This window comes from Macaca mulatta, chromosome 2, assembly GCF_049350105.2.
Source record: "Macaca mulatta isolate MMU2019108-1 chromosome 2, T2T-MMU8v2.0, whole genome shotgun sequence".
NCBI classification, from domain to species: Eukaryota; Metazoa; Chordata; class Mammalia; order Primates; family Cercopithecidae; genus Macaca; species Macaca mulatta.
In genome coordinates, this window is record NC_133407.1 from 107,557,255 (window position 1) to 107,576,185 (window position 18,931).

Here is an 18,931-nt window from a genome sequence, read left to right on the forward strand (position 1 = left end):
GGAGTTAGAAGCCACTGGCTGACAGTGGCCTTTGCGAGCAGCCAAGGAGTGAGGAGCAGCACCTGGGAGAATGAGCCCTGAACGGTTCCAGGAAGCTCGGCCTAGTGGAAGGGACAACGGAGGTCTGTGATGTGATGAGCCCCACTACAGTCCCTTGCAATGAAATCGGGCGTGGCCACTGCCTTCCTCCGGGCTCCGCGAGAGGCCCTCCGGAAAGACGCTGGCACGGAACTCGCGACTCTCCTGCCCGTTGGATCCCGAAGCACCAGTCGCGGCCCCAGACACTAGGCCCCACTTCCGCTTACGCGCCCCACTTCCGCTTCCGGCCCTGGGCTGTGGTGACTGGCGGTGTGGGGTGGGTCAGAGGGCAATAGGTGCCTGGCCGGGGGAGCAGCCTTTGCGCCGTGGTGGGTTCCTGCGAGCTGGTGCAGAGGGACCCCGGCGGGCCGGCCTCGGGGCACATGCGACGACCTCCGCCCCTGGGCCCGACGACGGCCTCAGGGCCTGAAGGCAATGTGCGAAACCTGCGAAAGCGGCAGGCGCCAGGGCCAGGCGCCGCGGGAGGCTGCGGCCCTGAGGCTGGGGGGCGCGGGGAGAATAGGCAAAAGAGGAGAATGGTGGCCCGGGCCACCCCTGGGAGAGGCGAGGTGAAAAGTGACAAGTCGGTTGCGGCATCAGGGGCTGGAAAGGCCGCAAGGCGTCGGGTGGAGGGGCGCAGGGGCCAGGTGAGCCCGTCAGACCGGCGAGGCCTAGAAGCAGCAAAGGAGGCTGAATTCCCCTTGCAAACGGAAAGACACAGTAAGAAAGAACCCACGATCACTTACCTTTAGCCTTTGCAACTCAGCGTGCTCCATCTTTGTTTTACTACTAGTCTTTAACTTGAACCTGCATGGTTATTTCTGATGCACATAGTTGACCAGGGGATGGGAAAAAATGGATTTCTTTAAAAGGGGTGTTCGCCGTTAGGAGTCCTTGGTCAGAATTATGATAGGAGGAATTCGTACTTGTGGTCCATTTTGTCTAGTATGAGATGACAATGTTATAAGCGTTATTCAGTTGCTTTAGAATTTATACAGGTTTATATGTAATTCCTTAACAGAAATTAAGGCTTTCATTTAAAAACAAGTGTGTATTTACATACAGCTCTTCAGGGAAATAAAAATGATAGCCTCACAATTTTTAATTTCAATGATATTGCATTTTCCTCCTCAATATAAAATCTTTTCTGATATGTTTTGTTTTCTTTTTTTTGATCAGCCAAGGAAAAAAGAAAAGTTACTGAAGCCTCAACTGATGATCCACAGCCAGGGTTTGACCTGGTAAGAAAGGAATCATTAACCAGTTCGGAATCTTTCCAAACAGTGGAGTGCTTGCGGTCTTTGGGTAAGGAAGGTATAGTAGAAGGTATTAAAAGAAGAATTCGAAATAAAAAACTGAAAAGCTTAGAAAACCCACCTCTCAAAATAACCGAAAATGAGGCTACACAAAATATTAAGGTTGAATTCCAAGATGAACTGTACAAGAATACTCTAAAATATTCTTGTAACATCTTGTCACCTGAAGTAGAAAATAATTTCGTTTTTAAATTACGTGATTGCAATTGTTTTCCCCATTCCAAGGATTGTAATGATGAAAACAACCTGCCATATGAGCCTGATGGTGGATGTATGCATGTAGCAGAAAATTTCTCAAAGAAAGAAAACTTTAGAAGTCTTGCAGAAAAGAGTGACACAAATAATATTCCTCAACTCTTACAAACTGAAGAAAATGTAATGGGAGTAAATAAGTTACTACCAGAAGAGAGTGATTTATACCAAAGTAAAATCAATGGCTTGCTTCCCTGCCTTCAACGTGAAAAAAATAAATATTCAATAGAGGAGAGCAGTGTTGGGCGAAAACCCAGGAAAAGGATGAAGTTGTCTGAAAAAGCGGATGAAACAGTTACTCAGATGAACTTCTCTAATGAGTATAACAAGTCTGAGTTGATGTTGCAAGAAAATCAAATGATTGCTGATGGTAAAGAAGCAGAGGCTAAAAGTCCTTTAAATGTTTTGAGAAAAGTAAGCCATAATACAGTCTCTTTGATGGATCATTTATTAAGTGTCCCAGAAATGGTAGAAAAAGAAACAAGTTCTGAACATCATGTAAATGCTGTGTTTCAGAAAACCATCGAACCACTTTTGAAAGAAGAAACAGAGAATGCTTCAGAGCCCTTAGGATATGAAAACATGGCGCTGAAAGAGGATTTTAAATCGAAAAGCTGCATAGGGAAATCACCTGAGTACCATATTGAAAGGAGATCTTCACGGGAAGATTTAAGAAGTGACTCTGAAGAATTGAAGTTAAGCTGTCAGAGAACAATACCTATGACTGGTAAAAGAACTTGGCCCTATTATTCATGTGCTAGAATATCTGCCTGGTGTTGGAAAAAGGCTTCCTTGCCAGAATCAAGTTACTTTCTTCCTGGGTCTCAGAAAAGTTGTAAGAAAGTTGATGTCCCTAAACACCAAACAAACAAGACCCACTTAACCGACTCCAAATTATTATTACAAAGTTCCTTAACAGAAACAAACACTGAATCTTCAAGTAAAGAAAAATTAGATTCTAATTTGAATTGTTTGTTTTCAGTTTCTGCAGTAGAACATACTTTAATGGTTATAAAGGAACCTATAATCAAGGATGATAAAAAGATAAAATCAGAGGAACTGAGCAGAAGTGGGTCAGAGGTAATTTCTAACACTACTGAAGATACTCAATTAACCAGTGATACTCAAAGCTTAACAGGAAATAAAAAAAGAGATAGAGGAAATTTAACAAAACTTAATTTAACAGCAGCTTCCAAAGATGGTCAGGAAGCAAATAACTCTACAGGCAAAACTATTCATCGAAAAGCGTGTGTTGCTAAACAAACATTTGTAGTTCCAGACTTGGTTAAAATATTGAACACAGGACGACTGACTAATTTTAAAATTCCTTTACTTAAGAATAAAACAAAAAAAAGAAAAGAAGTAAATGCCAAGTCATCAGAGAGAGAAGCTTACAGTCCTCTAGAACTTCTGGACAATTTATCTGGAGCAGATACAAGACAGAATAGGAGTAAAGAAAATGTCTCCATGACGATGTTAGGACCTCAAACTTTGAGCATACAAAATAGTGTAACTCCAGTGCAAGCTAGTTCTGACTCATTCTACAATAAGAATTCCTGTAGTATTTCTCCAAGCTTTACAAAGCATGGTAACAGTAGCAAACCATCTAATCACTTCTCTGAACCAGGCAATATTGTTTCTAATAAAGAAGTTGCTTCTCTCACAGTTGAAAATAATGCTTTTTCTTGTGATCCTGGGTATGTAGAGAAAAGTCCTTCCTTCTGCTGTAATAAACAAGAAACATTCCGACCAGTTTCCAGTGAAGTTAGGGGTAGAAAAATAACTAAGAATTTTTCAGAAGTAGGATTTCCAGATATTCTTAAAGCATATGAAGATGACGTCCTCTTAATTGATGTAATTCAAGATGACCCAGACCTCTTTGGAGTCTCCAATGAAGGGGAACTCTCATTTACTTCAGAGGTCCCCAGGATAAGCCAGGAGCCCAATGTTCCTGGAGAGCACCAATCAACAGACTCCAAGTATGTGGAAACTCCAGTAAAAAAAGAACCAAGTGATGACTTAAGGTATGCATGTTCAAGTATGCCTTTTAGTGCAGATTGTTGGGGGTTAGAAAAGCAGTCTCTACTCTTAGGTTTCACTAATGTATTCAGTGATATTGAAGCTCCATTATTTTTTAACCCAGTTATTTATTAAATGTAATATGCCATTATTACTGCTGATACCTGGAAATGTCATTATGATAAAACTTAGAGTCAAAATAATGAATTATGTGTATCTTGGAAGATAGAAAAGATTAGCTCATCAGAATTTATGGTTCATAGAGTGGCCTTTTTTTTGTTTGTTTGTTTTTTGTTTTTTCGGAGTCTCGCTCTGTCACCCAGGCTGGAGGGCAGTGGCGCAATCTCGGCTCACTGCAAGCTCCACCTCCCAGTTTCATGCCATTCTCCTGCCTCAGCCTCCCGAGTAGCTGGGACTACAGGTGCCCTCCAGCACGCCCGGCTGATTTGTGTGTGTGTGTGTGTGTTTAATAGACACGGGGATTTCACCGTGTTAGCCAGGATGGTCTTGATCTCCTGGCCTCGTGATCCACCCACCTCAGCCTCCCAAAGTGCTGGGATTACAGGCATGAGCCACCGCAACCCACCCATAGAGTGGCTTTTTAAATGATGGAGATTGCTTCTTTCAAAAGTCAATTAAGTTTATTTTCAAATGTTCTTTAATTATTATAAATATGCAGATAAACGTTTATTTCAGCCAGGTTACTTATTAATATCAGTGCTATCTATTTTAATCCATTTTCTATAGCCTCCTCATTCGATAAAAAGTTCATTTTTCAGGGGACAGAGAAGCCTTGGAAATTTTTGTTTGAAGTAATTAGGGTTTGAAAGTAGAGTCAAAAGTTAAACTAATTTTCAGAGATAAACAGTATAGAATTTCTTCATGGTTTTACTTTTAAGGCAGTGGTTGTAAATGATGATTTTTCCCTCAAATAGGACTAGTTTGCCCAATGCAACTTTGAATGGGGCCAAGTAGTAACGTTCATGCTCAGGAACTTAATCTGTTCTGCTTGGCCCCAAATTGATTTAATAATATGTCATATTTTACTTAATTTTATAATTCCTGAAGCTGTTGTTTATATAATACCTGAATATCATAGTATTTTGTGAACAGACTAAAAGAAAAATGAAAACACTTTTCATTAAGATTCAGTGGTGCATGACTTAAGTTTCTTTGCCATTTATTTTCTGTTACCTTTGGGGTATCAAACTCTTCTTGATGGTCTTATTGTTACAAGAACTTCAAACTTATCACCAAATATAATGCTCTCTGTGTGCCAAATGGAGAACCAAGAGTTTTATTGATTTTTTTTAACCATGTAATGAGGTAGCATGGTAATCTGTCTGTTTTGAAGATGGAAAAAAATGAAGATAAATTTGTCACTTGCCCAAGATCACACTCCTGGTAACAGAATCTGGATTTGAACCTAGGCCTATCGTACTCTAAACCTAGTGATTAAGAGCTTCGTCTCTGTAGTCTGACCTTGATTTTTGAATCTTCTTGTTACCACATAACTATGTGACCTTTTAGGCAAATTATTTCATCTTTCTGTAAAAAGGGAAAGTACTTGCCTCAGGGTTGTGAGGATTAAATTAAATAATGAATAGAGAAGGTTTTGGCATTTTTAACTGTTACATCATACTTCCTTGGAGGAATACAAAGGAAAATCAGAGTAAATTCTGCATTCAAGAGCAAACATCTCTGTTGACTGACAAGATGTTGACAGTGAACTAAGCCAAATTTAGAAAGAGATAAATGTTGTGAATTAAAGTGCAGGACGTTTGTTCTTTATTCTTTTTTTAAAGAATAATGGCTGATTTTAAAACATGATACATGTTAATTAAAGTAAAAAGTGGTGTTGGGGGGGAAATTCCACCACCCAAGTAACAAATTAATTGCTATTTGTATGCGTCATTCCAGACATTTATCTATACATATAAATAGGTATAATACTAGAAAAAATTGGATCATGCCATTTTTTAGTAAAAACATTAAAGATAATTTCATTTACACTTAACCAAAAGAGGCAGAGAAATGAAAGTGGAATGAAATGGATTGCTGAATTAATATACTTCTTTACCACAAGAAATTAGTTTCTTGAAGTTCTCAAGTTAATGAGCAAAATTGTTTAAAAGTTTGAGTTTTAGCTTCACTTATAAAAATTGCTTTCCAACTTTAGACAGCAGTGTTTGCTTTCTTCATATGAAAGATGAACATACTTGTACACACTTTTTCTCCTAATACTGCCTACCCCACTTTTTTGTTTAAAGTTTATTTTGTATTACTAAGCCTTGTGCCATGTGCATTCCTTCAATAATCTGAACTCCAAAGATTCTCACTGTTAGTTTTCTATTTAAATTGATTCAGTCCCTACCACCAGTCCTTTTTACTTTCCTCTAATCTTGACTATTTTTTTTTATTTTTTTGAGAGGGAGTCTTGCTCTGTCGCCCAGGCTGGAGTGCAGTGGCAGATCTCGGCTCAGTGCAACCTATGCCTCCCAGGTTCAAGCAATTCTCCTGCCTTGGCCTCTTGAGTAGCAGGGATTACAGGCACATGCCACCACTCCTGGCTAATTTTTTGTGTACTTATAGTAGACGGGGTTTCACCATGTTGGCCAGGCTGGTCTCCAACTCCTCACCTCAAGTGATCCACCTGCCTCGGCCTCCCAAAGTGCTGGGATTACAGGTGTGTGAGCCACTGTGCCTGGCCTAATCTTGACTATTTTGATTCATCACTTAGTTGGCTAGATTTCAGAGCAATGAAATATTTTTAAGAAGAGTTCATAATTACTGTGTTCCCTAAAATCTTGGGTGCATGAGAATTATTTGTCTAAGAGCAGGTTGTCTGTGTGTAAAATTCTTAGTTTACGTATTTCCTCCTCACAGCTATGTAGACATTGCTCTCCTGCTTTCTGGCATTATGTGTTGTAGTCAAAAACTCTGAGGCCAAACTAATACTCCCACTGTTCCACTTTAAACTGCCTTTATTGTTTCTTCTTGTTTTCCACCTTGGGAATGGTAATTACATATCAGTTTTTCCTGAGACAAGGTTAGCCATTTTGGTTTGCAGTATCAGGTGTTTATTTCAGATAGCTTTTTTGTTACTATCTTTGAACTTCATTTTTCTTCACTTCAAAAGCATCAGTTATACTTTTATTGGCTCTTCTTTGCCTTTTATCTACCTCTAAAGTTTCTGTTTTTAAACAAACTTGAACATCTTCTCAGTATTATTTTAATATTTTTATATTTATTCTGCACTGGAAATACTAGTTTTGTAGTCATCCACAGTGCTAGGATAAACCTTAACAGGGAAAAATGAAGACCTGATAACCAGAGATTCTATCAGTAGTTGCACAGAAACTCATTAATGGTTCTAGAACTAAATGAAGCTTAAAATATAATTTCAAATTTCAGCTATGTCCCTTTTACCAGCCAGTTGCTACTTCATATGCTCCCTTTTCTCCCTTCTAAGACACTGAGAGGCTGAAGCCTGCTAGAATGAATTTTTATTGTACAGGAATAAAAGTAGAAGATGAAAGGGCAAGGCCCATATATTGTCAGAAACTCTGGACTGCCCCTTTTGGTAAAACAAGTAGACAAACCTGAGCTGACTTAATCACTGGGGAAAATATTCTCAGACCAGATTGGGGAGAATTTGTAAGGTGTTTAAGTCGTGAGAGAATGCTTATTTGTTTTTAGTCTCCACAGTGGGGAAAGTCCATGTTAAAATCTAAAACATTAGAAGCATACTAGAACTCATTCACTAAAACTTGAACTGATGAGCTTGGAAATGTGTAATGGCTGAAATTGGTAAAATGTTTGAAATAGGCTGTGTCATTGGAAATGATCTGAGAATGTCTGTAATAGTCAGTGCTGGACAGTTAATCTGTTCTAGAACATAGGATTATTATATGCTGAAATATCAGTTAAATGATACCACACAGTGGATTGTTGAGATTTTAAGTGTCTGCCAAAAATTCAGGGGAATTGCTATATAGGTAGGGAGGAGGGGGGAGGAGTGAGGGACTAATGTGTTTTAAACAAAAGTATATAAACTGAAGTACTAAGAGTAGTAGGAGTTTAGAAAAGAGAAGAATGAAAGATACCTTGGAAAAGCAAAAATTTGTATTGATCCTTGAAGTTTGGATTTGTTTAGATTGACAAAGGAGAAGAAGAAAAGAAGTTTGGTAGGGAAGGAGGAATAATGAGGAATATGTGGGCAGAAAGGCAAAAGTACATGTAAGCGTGATTGTGTACGGAAGGTTAAAGGTTTTCCTGACTCCATCAGGCAGAGGTGGAAATCCCTTATGCATTCCTATAGCACCTTATGCTACCTTAGTTGTGGCATTGATTTCATGGTGGTATAATTTAATCTCTCACTTGCTAAACTGTTGGATTTCGTGAGGGTGGGAAATGTCAATGTCTTACTTTTATTTGCAAGTCCAGTCCCTCATATATTGAGATGGGAAGGAGAATTAAGGTTTCAATTCCTATTTGAGAATATTGCAGGCCATTTCTGAAGTGCTTGAATTAGATTACATGTAAATGGAGACAGTAAATCCTTTCTTTCTTAAGCAAGTAGATACTGAACAATAGTGGGAAATAAGATTTTATAAGTAGGGTGATGCTAGATTAAGGAGGTTGGAAAGTTAGGCACAAAAACTTGAATTCTGTATGGAATTGATGTTGGTGATCAGTGGGGATCAGTTATTTACCACCTTCACAACTTGGTCTCAAATCCATAGGCAGCCATTGTAGATTCTGGAGCCAGTAAATAATAAAGTTCTGAGGGATAAATATCTGGTACCAATGCACAGAAAATAAAAGCCTACCACTTTTGCCCAGGCATTTGAGTCTCATTAGACCCATGTCTAGCCTGGATCTATGCTGGGCAAATTATATCCTGTCTCAAGTAACTTACTTTCTCAGAGTCTGACTTAATCCCAGTTCGTTCCCCAAGAGAGGACTTCTAGAGTAGAGTAGTCTTATTACCAATTTTACCATCAAATGACAAAAAAAAAAACAAAAAAAAAAAAAAAAAAAAAACAGGTTTCCACCAAAAATAACGATCTTTTTTCTCTCCCTTATATATTGAGATTCATTGTCTTTTATGAAACTTACTTTTCTTCATTGTCCCATTGCGCTGCATATCTAATGTGCTCTAACTTTACTGCAAAATTTTATTAAATTTTTATAAAAATTAAATTTTTACTAAATTTTAATCTTAAGAACTGATATTTAATGTCTACCCTGTGCTAGATACATTACTTATTTTATTTAGTGAAACAATTCTGAGGTTGAAACTCACCCTATTTTTATACTTAAATCAAAGTGATTAACTTTCTAAAGGACCCAGCTTGCAAGTATCAGAGCTGACATCTGAACTCAAGGCAACCTGCTCCAAAGTCTGTCCCTGCTCTGCAAAACAGCATGCTGGAAGAGCGGCATTTTGGTTCTTCCTATATATTTAATTCAATTACTCTGCAAACTACTGCAGAACATTATTTTACTTGAGGTCCCTTTCCTCTCATCTCTGCTGCCTCTTTAAAGTAGCAGGTGGACACTATTAAGAAACACTATTCTGAGTTTTTTTCTTTTCTCTTTCAGGTCACGTAAACTATTCTTTGTCTTTGCTGGAATAAACAGTATTGTACCTGATTGAGCATTTGTAATATCAGGAGACCTAACAGTACAGTGTGGCATCAGGCTAGGGAACCTCTGCCTTGGTGAATTGGATACTATAATATTTCTCTGCTTAGGGCCACTACTACTTGCATAATATGTGCCCCAGTAAATTTGTAGCAGTTCTATCCAGAAACAGAATATGGGTATTTGTAAGTAAATGAATACTGACCACAATTAGCATCTCAAAAGGAGGCAGTGACATTCTGAATTTTTTTTTTTTTTTCTTTGAGAGAGAGAGAGAGAGGGTCTTGCTTTGCTGCCCAGGCTGGAGTGCAGTGATGCCATCATGGCTCACTGCAACCTCTACCTGCCAGGCTCAAATGATCCTCACACCTCAGCCTTCCAAGTAGCTGGCGCTACAGGTGCATGCCACCACACCTGGCTAATGTTCTCTTTTTGTAGAGACTAAGTCTCACTGTGTTGCCCAACCTGGTATTGAATTCCTGGACTCAAGCAATCCTCCCACATCAGTCTCCCAAATTGTAGGGATTACAGGTGTGAGCCACTATGCTAAACCCTAAACTTTTTCCTTGGGCAATAGTTTTCAGACTTTTTCTGATAGTAATTATTCTAAAGCAATCATCTTCCAGCCATTTTGCCAATTATCCTCAATAAAGATCTGTTTTATATTACAATCTGGTACATATTTATAAATATATGAAATTATAGGTTTATGAAAACAATTATTTTCCTTGCTACAACTGATATAGTCTTATATTTCATATTCGATTTCATTAAAAAATTTCTTGGTTGCGACCCACTAAATAGATTTCATTATCCACATGAAAAGTGCTCTGGTAGAGAATAAGCTTGATATAATCTGTATGGCTCTTCAGAGTTGGCTTAAACCTGTTTTACTCTGTCCTCTCCTTTTTACTCAGATCTTCTCTTTGCTTATCTGTATCTCTGTAGCCTCATCCAAATCTCTTTTATCTCCTTTTGTTGTTCTTCCCTTCATTTTTCCCTTTTTCATTTTACCAATTCAGAACTGTAACTACACCAATGCAAAACTGTAAAATATTCGTGTAAATTACAATTTCGCTCACTTTGTGATTTTTTTTCACCTCAGTGAATTTAACTTTTTGTCTCTGAAATTCCAGACAAAAATAAACTGTTTCTTATGAGAGTTTGCATGTGTAATTTTACTTTCCTTGTAAATTAGCTATTTTCATAGTAAAAAGTTTCCCACATCTATATAGATTATACTAGCAGTATTATAAATACTATCTTAATACTTGGAAATTTAACTAATATACTTGCTGTACCTATTTATGAATGGAACTTTCGGGATAGTTAGAGGCCAAGGAAGCATCCCTCAGTTCTCTATTAAGTCACTTAATTCTGTTCATGTTATTACCTCAGTACCTCTCATGGCTGTTCCTTCCTCTCAGTTCTCTCTGTGTTCTTATTTTTCTCCTAGATTATTGTAATGAGCTCCTGGTTAATCTTCCTAAACTCTCTTAATATATCTTTTGTCATAGTGATATTCTAAATAGAAATTGATCTGCCAGTAACTGTTGAGAGTGTTTCACTGGCTTTCAGCCACCTGGGGATAGTCTGAATTGCTTGGCATGGCTTTTTAAGGCTCTTTGTGGATCTGTATCCACTCCCTCTTTGGCAACTATGGTATTGGAGGGAGGAAAGTGGGGTGAAAGGCTAATGAAAGATAAGCATAGCAAGCAGCTCACTGTTTTTACAATGCACCATGTACTTTAGGCCTTTTGCATATGTTTATCTGAAAGTCCCTTTCTTTGCATTCAGTTATCCATCAAATCACATCTGAGATATTATTCCAGGAATTTGTTCCAGTAGTTCTCTTGGCACATATCTCAGTATATTATGTCTGCTTGTATGTGAGCCTCACTTTGTACTGGAATTGCTAGAAAGGGGAGCGGCATCTTCATTTGGGTCTCCTTAGCGTAGAATATGTTAGGTGCTGCATGTGTAGAGAACAACTAGACATATATAAGCCTTGTCCTCACAGTGCTTTTAGGGAGGCAAATAAGCATGTACCATAAAATGGTAGGACAAGTGCAAGATGTTAAACACCTCCTTGTGAAAGTGGCGTTTAAAATGATCACTAAAGGATAAGTAGGGATTAGCTAATTGTTGAGGAAAACTGAGACACCAAAATAACGTCCCATGGCTTGGTGTTCAAATAGCAAGAAATGAAGCTACAGAATGTGCAAAAACTGTCATGAAGGGCTGTGAGAGTAAAATGACCATAGAATTTACCTTCTGGATTGCAAAGCTTTTGAGGACATGAGGAGCTGTTAATATGCCAGGACAATAGGCGTAAACAGACCTTCCTAGGCAAACTAGAATTTATGGTGAGTGTGAAGTTTATGCTAAGCATATAGGAATTCCTGGAAAGGCTTCTAAATAAGAGACATAATTTGATCACATTTACTTTTAAAAATAATTATAGCTCTGGTGTGAAGGATAAACTGACAGGGACCTATTGTAATAAGCTGAAAGAATGTGGTGACTTTACACAGAAGTGGGAGTGAATTTGTGGGAGGTTTAAGAAGTGAATATTGATTCATCAGTTGGGGGTGAGGCAGAGGGAGATGTTAAGGTTGATACCTGGTTTCTCTTTTATCTCGTTACCATCCATGGCATTACCATACCATCTTTTGCATGGGAGAAGAACATTACCATCCATCTCCCATGCAAAAGAGCTATATTGGGGAGGTCAGATTTAGACATTTTGAGTTGAAGAGGCCTTTGAGATACTGAGATGGAAATATTCTAGTAGATAGCTAGATATGAATGTAGAAAGGTCCGGGTTAGAGAAAGATTTGCATTTGTGTATGTTTTCTGTTTGTATTATTTCCCCGTCCTTTAAACTATACTTACTGTTTCTAGGGTTTACATTGGGAAAAAATACTTTGTTTTCCAAACTTCAAAGAATGGTAAATACAAAATGTTTTGTTTAGTTTTCCTCTTTCTTGGCTAGGAAGTAATTCTGAACCAGTGAGCAGTCGCAGTGCTGAAGGATATGCTTATCCACTTGTTAAATGAACAAATGGTGGGATTATGAGTGTTTATTTTGTTCTGTGTACTTTTATATGTTTTAAATTTTTGTCTAAGTGATTAAAAATGGAATAGTGTTTGGCCATTTGTATTTGAGTGGCTCCTATAAATGTAGTTTTCATCTGTTGGGCCTATGATACTGGCTTTAAGGACATCTTATCTCATTTAATCCTCACAGTACCTTGTGGTTAGTGGTATTCTCATTTTACAGATATGATTAAACTTAGAGAAGTTAAGTAGTTTTGCCATAGTTTATACAGCAAGTGGCAGAACAGTGTTTGAACCCAGACTGGTCTAACTCTGTTCTATATAATCTTCAGACTCTAAGTTGTCTTTAGGGACTACCAAAAAAAAACTAAGCTGCTTTCAAGCTGTCTTCCTTTGACATTGACCATATGACATACATATACATGCTTAAGAGTAGAAATTGGCCAGGCACGGTGACTCACACCTGTAATCCCAGCACTTTGGGTGGCCAAGGCCAGTTGATCACCTGAAGTCAGGAGTTTGAGACTAGCCTGACCAACATGGCAAAACACCATCTCTACTAAAAATACAAAATTAGCTGGGCATGCATGCCTGTAATCCCAGCTCCTCAGGAGACTGAGGCAGTAGAATCACTTGAACTCACGAGGCAGAGGTTGCAGTGAGCCAAGATTGTGCCATTGCACTCCAGCCTGGGCAACAAGAGTGAAACTCCGTCTCAAAAAAAAAAAAAAAAAAGAGTAAACACTATCTTGTATTGATGTAATACTTTTTTGAGTTTTACATGCTTTGTATATGTTGTCAAGCTCTCAGTAACAAAGTTTGAGTGGCAGCACCCCCTAACAGTTGAGGCATATGTGATTAAAGAGCCAAACAAAGAATCCACACAGGTGCACTGGGTTCTGAGCCTCGTTATAGTAAGTACTCTGCCCTGGAGGACTTGAGCTGATGTTCACCAGAAGCTAAAGTGATTATTATATAATGTTTAGAGATAATGTTTAGATAGTTCTGCTTAGAATCTGTTATAATGTTTAAGCTCTGTTTGCTTTATAGTAGAGAACTTCCTGTACTGGACTGTGGACCGATAAAGCCAGACATCTGTGCTTCCAACTCAGCAGGTAAAAGTTGACATTTTCAGAATATGCAATATTGAACCATCTCTTTATATCTCCTTGCAGGCCTAGTCAAGATGAATTCATTAGAACAGGAAACTTTTCATTTTAGGGTCTGTTGACCATATGTTTTATAGTTTGTCAATTTTTCTGTTTTAATTGACTGTTTGGAAGATCAGATTGAGATATTTTCTGTTTGATTATTTAATAAATAACTTTGTGAGGCTTTATCTAACAAAAGATAGGTAACTAACCTCAGCAGTGTTTGTCATCTTATTTTGAAATTGAAATATGTATTTTAGCTTTATCACATTTTAAATCTCAGTTGCTTAAAAAAATTTTATAGTTGGCCGGGGGCGGTGGCTCATGCCTGTAATCCCAGCACTTTGCCAGGCTGAGGCAGGTGGATCATGAGGTCAGGAGATCGAGATCATCCTGGTTAACATGGTGAAACCCCATCTCTACTAAAAGTACAAAAAATTAGCCGAGGTTGGTGGTGGGCATCTGTAGTCCCAGCTACTCAGGAGACTGAGGCAGCAGAATGATGTGAACCCGGGAGGCAGAGCTTGCAGTGAGCCGAGATCGCGCCACTGCACTCCATCCTGGGCAACAGTGCAAAACTCTGTCTCAAAAAAATATATATATAGTTAACAGGTAGTCAGAAGTTTAAATACCTGAATCTTTATTTCACAGGGCATAACTTAGTATGAAAGTTAATTTTACTTTGACTTTCAAATTTTACAAGTATATTTAAAATATATTTTATTTTATAAGTATATTTAAAATAAGTATATTTAAAATTAAAAATTCTTAAGATGATCAAGAAAAATTCTTAAATATCTGTTTCTTTTTATATAATATAATGGAGTTATTTTAATAAAGAGGAATTATTGCATAATTCGCTGAAAACTCTGCTTCATATTTGTCACATTAGACCTTAAAAGAGCCTCTGAATTCTAAGTCATTTTTTACAACAGCCTTTGAATAACTCAGTTATTTTGTCTTTAAAGTTTCTATAGCTGAATATTATTTCTTTTCAGCAAGTGAAATAAAACATGATCCCAAAGATGCAAACACTTCCTTAGGAGAAGTTGCTAATGAGACCTCTGAAAATGAAACACTGGGAGACTTCAGTGAACAAATAAAAGGTTCAGACTTGGATGAAAAGGTACTAGGGGATCTTTTGCATGTTTTTATTTCTTGGTCTTAAATAGTGGTAATGCATAAATCCATCTTAACAGTGCTATCGGGTGGCGAGTATAACTCCCTTTATTGAATAAAAGAATCAAGTCGCTCTAGCCATGGGATGTATCCCTTGATATTTGGTGTAAGCATAGTATAAAAAAGATTTTCCTTGCCTGGGAAAATGGGATGTACTGTTTAATTACATACTGTAGTTAGCTTTTTAGTATCTGAAGTTTGCCACAAACCTATGAAAGTCTTTGTAAATAAAATATTACATATTTTTCTGCCTCAGAAAACACTATAATACTGAAAATCGTTTGATCTTCCTTGATTTTCAGGTAGCATAGTACTTGAGGGCCATGCTTCCTAGTATGGGATGATTTCTTTGTTTTGTTTGAGGGAAGGGGGATTATATATTTATCCTTCTAATACCATCGTAGGCTTCAAAGTACTAACCCTTTACAAAATATGAGACTTAGTAATATTTGCTCTTAAGATGTCTGGCCCTCAAATTTGGGAATTAACAAACTTGTTTTCATCTCTCTCTTACATTTTAGGAACACTACAGGGTAAATAGATTGACTTATGGGACATATGCCTGGCCTATTGCTTTTCTGCTCTTGTAAATGGCTGACTGTAAATTTTTAGAAATGCTTCCTTATTGATCTTTTACTTCCCACTACATGTGTATGTGTGTACAAGTATGTATGTATGTACAAGTGCACACATGTATAGTGAGAAATAAAAGATCAATATGCCAGGTGCAGTGACTCAGGCCTGTTATTCCAGCACTTTAGGAGGCTGAGGTGAGAGGACTACTTGAGGCCAGGAATTTGAGACCAGCTTGAGCAACATAGTGAGACCCTGTCTCTACCAAAAAAAAATTTTTTTTTTTTATTAGCCAGGCATGCTGGCATCTACCTGTAGTCACAGCTACTTGGCGGGTTGGAGGTGGGAGGATAGCTTGAGCCTGGGAGGTCAAGTCTGCAGTGAGTCATGTTCGGGCCACTGCACTCCAGCCTGGGCAACAAAGCAAGACCTGTCTCAAAGAAGAAAAGGTAGGGGCGCGCACGCGCGTGTGTGCGTGTGTGTGCGTGCGTATCTATTATATACGTGTGTGTGTGTGTGAATGATTCTTTTCCAGAGGCCTTTTCTTTTCTTCTCTGTATCACTTGTCAATTTTTAGGTTTACCATAGTAGTAATTACTTTATGATTCTACTGTTGGGCTCCTGATAAAGTACTAGTGTACTTTTTTAAACTTTTTATTTTGAAATAGAGATTCACAGGAAGTTACAAAGGTAGTTCAGAGAGGACCCATGTTGCCTTCACCTAGTTTTCCCCTACATCTTACATCTTAAAGTATAAGAAGCAGGAATTTGATATTGATAAAATATGTTTGTGTAGGTCAGTGTATTTTATCAAATATTCTGATTTATGTGACCACCACTGCAGTCAAAGAGCTATAATAGCACCACAAAGATCTCCCTTATGCTACCTCTTAACAGTCATACCTCTCTCCCTCCACCAATAATTTCTATAGTTTTGGCATTTTAAAATGAAGATTCATAAGAGGTTGGCTAGAGGATTATTAATTGATAATTCTAAAAACAAAACCAGCTTTAGTTTTACTGATTTTTTTTTCCTATGTTGCTTTTTTGTTTTCAGTTTCACTGATTTCTGCTCTAGTTATTTCCTCCTTCTACTTACTTCGGATTAATTTGTTGTTCTTTTTGTAGCTTCCTAAAGTTGCAGCCAAAGTCATTGATTTATTATTTTCTTAATTATTTTCTAATAGAGACATTTAGTGCTATATATTTATCCATAAATACTGTTTCAGCAGCATCCCACTTTTTGTTGAGATAAATTGTGGATTCACCTGTGTTATAAGAAATAATACATAGATATCTATGTACCCTTTACCTAGTTTCTCCCAATTGTAATATATTGCACAACCACAGTAAAATATCACAACCAGAATATTGGCATTAATACAGTCAAGATATTACAGACCATTTCCATCACCACATGGATCCCTCATGTTGCCCTTTGATAGCGCACACCTACTTTCTTCTCTCTTTCCTCCATCGCCCATTCCTTAATCCTGGACAACCACATATCTGTTCTGCATTTCTATAATTCGGTCATTTCAAGAATATTATATAAATGGAATCATACAGTATGTAACCTCTTCAGATTTGTTTCTTTTTTTTTTTTTTCCCTCACCTGGCATAATCCTGTGGATATTCAACCAAATCATTGCATATATCGATAGTTCATTCATTTTTACTGTTTAGTAATACTCCATGGTATGAGTGTACCATAGTTTGTTTAGCTATTTGCTCATTGATGAATATCTAGTTTGGGACTGTTACAGGATAAAGCTGCTATCTATAAATATTCATGTACAGGTTTTTGTGTATCTATGTGTTTTAATTTCTCTGGAATAAATGGGCTGTAACTGCTGAACTATATGGTAGTCGCATGTTAGGTTTTAACTTGGGTGAACTCATCCTCCAGATTACTGCCCTGCAGTTAGACTCAGTTGAAATGTTTGTTCAGTTCTTTGAGTCTTAGCTGGGCTCTTTGGAATCCACGTTACATACATATTGTTGAGAGATCAGCTAGAGATTTGGGTCAAGTTATAAGTAGATTTGGGGACTTTGTCTGTTAGACTTTCTCCCAGATTCCTAGCCTCACTTTCTGATTTTACCCCAAACTCTGTTCTTCTGGTTCTTTGTTAGTAGGGCAAATTGTTGTCCTCCCCAAGTGGTTCCAACTAGGGCCTGCCCTTGGGTATACAGCCATAAAAACAAGACAGTTACCCAGTGGCATTCCATCTTTCTGAGTGTAGACTTCCCTCTAGATTCTGCCTGCTTTTCATATCTCTCCAGGGTTTTCAGGTAGTTTAAACATATTTTATCCAGGGTTTATGGTTGTTATCTGCAGAAGAGTTACCCCCAATAGGAGATTCTCTGCCATTTCTCAAAGTACACCCATTGTGAATTCTTTTGAATTTCATCCAGATGGTAGCGTACTGTTCTTTACCTTGCTTGAGATGTTTTTCCTTTCAATGTATGTAATGATGTCTTGTTTTTATAGTTGTATAATTACCTACTATATGAATATACTCTAACAAGTCCCACTACTGATGGACACTTGGTTTGTTTCCATTTTTTTGCTATTTAAATATTGCTGCATTATGCATCCTTGAGCATAAGGCATTTTGCATATGTGCAAGCATTTTTGGATTAATTCCTAGAAGTGGAGTTGTCAAATTGTCCTTCATAGAGATTGCTTTGATGTATACTTTCAACAACATTGTGTGAGAGTGCCATTTTCTCCCCACACACTAATTCATTATTAATTTTTTGTCCATCTGCCTATTTTTATAAATGACTTTGTTTTAGTTTTAATATGCATTTCTCTTATGAGTCTAGTTAAACATCTTTAGAAGCCATTTATATTGTTTTCTATGAACTTGCTGTTTATGTCCTGGTATGATTGGCTGTGGTCCCACCCAAAATCTCATCTTGAATCTACATAATCCCCACAATCCCTGCATGTCAAGGGAGAGACCAGGTGGAGGTAATGGAATCATGGGGGCAGTTCCCCCTTGCTATTTTGTGATAGTGAGTTCTCATGAAATCTGATGGTTTTATTAGCATTTAGTAGTTCCTCCTGCATTCATTCTCCTTCCTGCCACCTTGTGAAGAAGGTGCCTTGCTTCCTCTTCACCTTGTGTAAGTTTCCTGAGGCCTCCCCAAACCATGCTGAACTGCGAGTCAATTAAAACCTCTTTCCTTTATAAATTACCCAGTCTTGGACAGTTCTTTATAGTAGCATAAAAATGGACTAATACATGCCCACTTGCCCATTTTCTTCCGGATTTGATCTTTTTACTTGTAGGAACATTTCATGATATAAACTTATCTGTTCTTTGTCATATGTGGCTATACCTTTTCCTGGATTTCATTTGTTTTGACTTAGTTTAGGAGCTTTTCACCTTGTAAAAGCCTTTTATTTTTATTTAATCAAATATGTCAGTTTTCTTTCATAATAGGAGTTACAAGTCAGATTTAGAGAAACCCCCATCTCAACATTTAAAATTTTCTCTCATATTTTCTTTTAGGGTTTTTTGGTGTTATTTATTATGTTTAAATTTTTAATCAAACTAAAATTTATCTTAGGAGAAGGAATATAGAAACAGTGTAACTTTTCCTTGTTTTAGCAGATGGCATTTTGTACTCTTTATTCTCTTAACG

General features: G+C 37.6%; 1 protein-coding gene across 1 annotated transcript in view; it reads left to right on the forward strand.

Annotated features, from left to right (window-relative positions):
* The first annotated feature begins 293 nt into the window (after positions 1-293).
* TOPAZ1 (testis and ovary specific TOPAZ 1) overlaps positions 294-18,931 on the forward strand; it is a 90,799-nt gene continuing 72,161 nt past the window's right edge. Inside the window, exons 1-4 of the mRNA XM_077992268.1 lie at positions 294-798; positions 1,258-3,670; positions 13,428-13,489; positions 14,524-14,651. Of these exons, the coding sequence (XP_077848394.1) occupies positions 462-798; positions 1,258-3,670; positions 13,428-13,489; positions 14,524-14,651 (2,940 nt within the window). The 5' untranslated portion in view covers positions 294-461. The remainder of the gene's footprint in view (positions 799-1,257; positions 3,671-13,427; positions 13,490-14,523; positions 14,652-18,931) is intronic.